This window comes from Malurus melanocephalus, unplaced genomic scaffold (genome assembly GCF_030028575.1).
Source record: "Malurus melanocephalus ecotype Western Australia unplaced genomic scaffold, MMel_1.1 scaffold_31, whole genome shotgun sequence".
Classification (NCBI taxonomy): domain Eukaryota; kingdom Metazoa; phylum Chordata; class Aves; order Passeriformes; family Maluridae; genus Malurus; species Malurus melanocephalus.
The window spans coordinates 2,723,240-2,725,694 of record NW_026623263.1 but is presented as its reverse complement, the minus strand read 5'-3'; the positions used below and the strand labels follow the sequence as shown (position 1 = coordinate 2,725,694).

Here is a 2,455-nt window from a genome sequence, read left to right as displayed (position 1 = left end):
ACAAGAGAAGCTGGAGAGTGTCCAGGGAAGGGTCACAAAGATGATGAGGGGTCTGGAGCATCTCCTGATGAGGAGAGACTGCGGGACCTGGGCCTGTTTAGTCTTGGGGAGGGAAGACTGAGAGGGGATGTCACCAATGCACATAATTATCTCAAAGGCRAGTGCCAAGGGGATGGTGCCAGACTCTTTTCAGTGGTGTCCAGTGACAAGACAAGGAGCAATGGCAATAAACTAAAATGCAAGAATTTTCACTCAACATGAGAAAGAACTTCTTTACATTGAAAGTGGCAGAGCATTGGAACAGGCTTCATGGAGTGTCCCTCTCCACAGACTTTCAAAGCCCTCCTGGATGCATACCATCTGCTCCAGGTGACCCTGACTTAGCAGGGGGTGGGACAAGATCATTTCCAGAATTCCCTTCCAACCCTAACTATTCCGTGATCCACTGCAGGTCCCTTCCAACTGGAAATATTATATTACCTGACAACTTGAATTACTAAGCAATTATGCAATTTGGAATTGTAACACTGCATATTCAAAAAAAGACCAGCATGTGTGCAAATAAAACAGAATTGTAGATTAAAGTGAAAAGACCAGATAATGTCAACCCCCACCACATAGTGGTTTGCTATTTTGCATTTTGGGTTGGTTTTTTTTAACTTCAGTCAAAAGTTCTTCCTTTTGAAAAGAAATATACCCACAGACATAGAAAAGCATCTTCAGTTAAAAGGATGTAAATCTTCTCACACTTCTGAAATTACTGCAAAAAAACTGCTGGTCTTGCACAGCACAGAGTTAGTGGCATACAAAAAAATTAATAAAAGATCARTAATAGATCTTTCTGCTATTTGTGTAAAATATCATGTTTGTAACACAGCAAAAGATAATGAAAATGTTTCAAACCAGAAAAGTTCTCCTACAGCTATAAATACTGACAGATGAAAAATCAAAGAGATGTTACTTAGGAAGTTAGTTTTACTTGATCTCAAAATGCTCCATTTCTATTCAGCTGTATTACTCAGATACTAATGTAGAATAAAAATAGCTGATAGAAGAGAATAATGTGCTACAGAGGCCACATTTAATTCTTTTTCAGTGAAAATCTGAAAGGACAGCCCAGTTTTTATTCACAGCATGCATTTTCTCAAGGGAGATAAACTTTCTTTTCCTGATGACATTACAAAAATCCCTCTTCAGTCTGCTGTGAAATTAAAAGTTTCTAAGAAAAAGTGAAGCTTCTGAAATTTCAAATATATTTTTCATGCACACCTCCTTGCTGATTGAGACTCTGCATTTCCCTTTCTCTGCGATCTAGTTCAGCTGCTTTTCTTTCCAGTTCTTCTTGACGCTTTAGCAGTTCTGCCTGGGCCAAGGCATGCTCCTGAACAAAACAAACATCACTAGGTATTCATAAAAAGTATAAATACAGCGTAAATATTCCAAGACTTCTTGCTACAATTAAGCATCTCCAGTTATGAAGACTGACCAACAGAGAACAAATTAACATATTAACCAATTACTTAAAGGCAGTATTAATTTTCATTAAGAAAGCAATGCTTATTTACAAAATACATTATTCCAGTGGAGCATTTAATTCCATTAAAAGGAACCTAGTTCTGGTAAGTTGCAGACAAACCTTTGCTATCTGTGTGTAGGAAGATGGTTCTTCTGTTGGTTTCATTATTGCTGGCTGGGTACTGGGTACATTAGGCATTTTCACATTTCCTGGAGGAGCCTAAGAAAACAAAGGACAATTATAGGCAAACATTTTCCTATTCTAATAAACTTTTTTTCATTGTATCTGTAAGAACCAATCTAATTGTTTTAAACAAAGTGCCACTGATATAAACTGAAAACTTGATATTCTGTTTGCAATATTTACAACCTTTAGAAAAAGGACGTTCGACTGCATTCTCTGGTGTACATTATACTGTACTACCAATACACACTCAAGGAATTTTAGATTCAKTAAAAGGAATTTTAGTTTCATCAGACATGAATATTAATATAGACTGTTACTGTTTCAGAGAATTGCAGCATTTAACAGTCATCTCTTCCCATTCGGATTCTTTATTAATAATGTCTTCTACTTAACAAAGGCTTATATCACTTGGCTAACTAGAGAAGTAATGTACCATATTAAACTTTGAAATTCAAGATCCATCATCTATTGCTTGACTATTTCACCAATTTGTGCTAGGTATTACTCCAGAGTTTCTGCCAGGCTGACGCAGGTGTTAAGAATATAATGCCAGCAAAAGTTGCATTTCAGCCATTGTATTCAGAGGATACAGCCTGTTGCTGAAATGTAGTAGTATTTCTTTCATTAAGTACAGAAAAGAAAAAAGAAAAGGAAAAGAAAAGGGAAGGGAAGGGAAGGGAAGGGAAGGGAAGGGAAGGGAAGGGAAGGGAAGGAAAGGAAAGGAAAGGAAAGGAAAGGAAAGGAAAGGAAAGG

General features: G+C 37.1%; 1 protein-coding gene across 1 annotated transcript in view; it reads right to left on the bottom strand.

Moving 5' to 3' along the window:
- The window catches only part of SCAMP1 (secretory carrier membrane protein 1), a 42,643-nt gene that overhangs the window by 20,977 nt on the left and 19,211 nt on the right, over positions 1-2,455 (bottom strand). Inside the window, exons 3-4 of the mRNA XM_057363851.1 lie at positions 1,637-1,735; positions 1,270-1,381 (exon numbers count right to left, since the gene is read on the bottom strand). Coding sequence (XP_057219834.1) covers positions 1,270-1,381; positions 1,637-1,735 — 211 coding nt within the window. The remainder of the gene's footprint in view (positions 1-1,269; positions 1,382-1,636; positions 1,736-2,455) is intronic.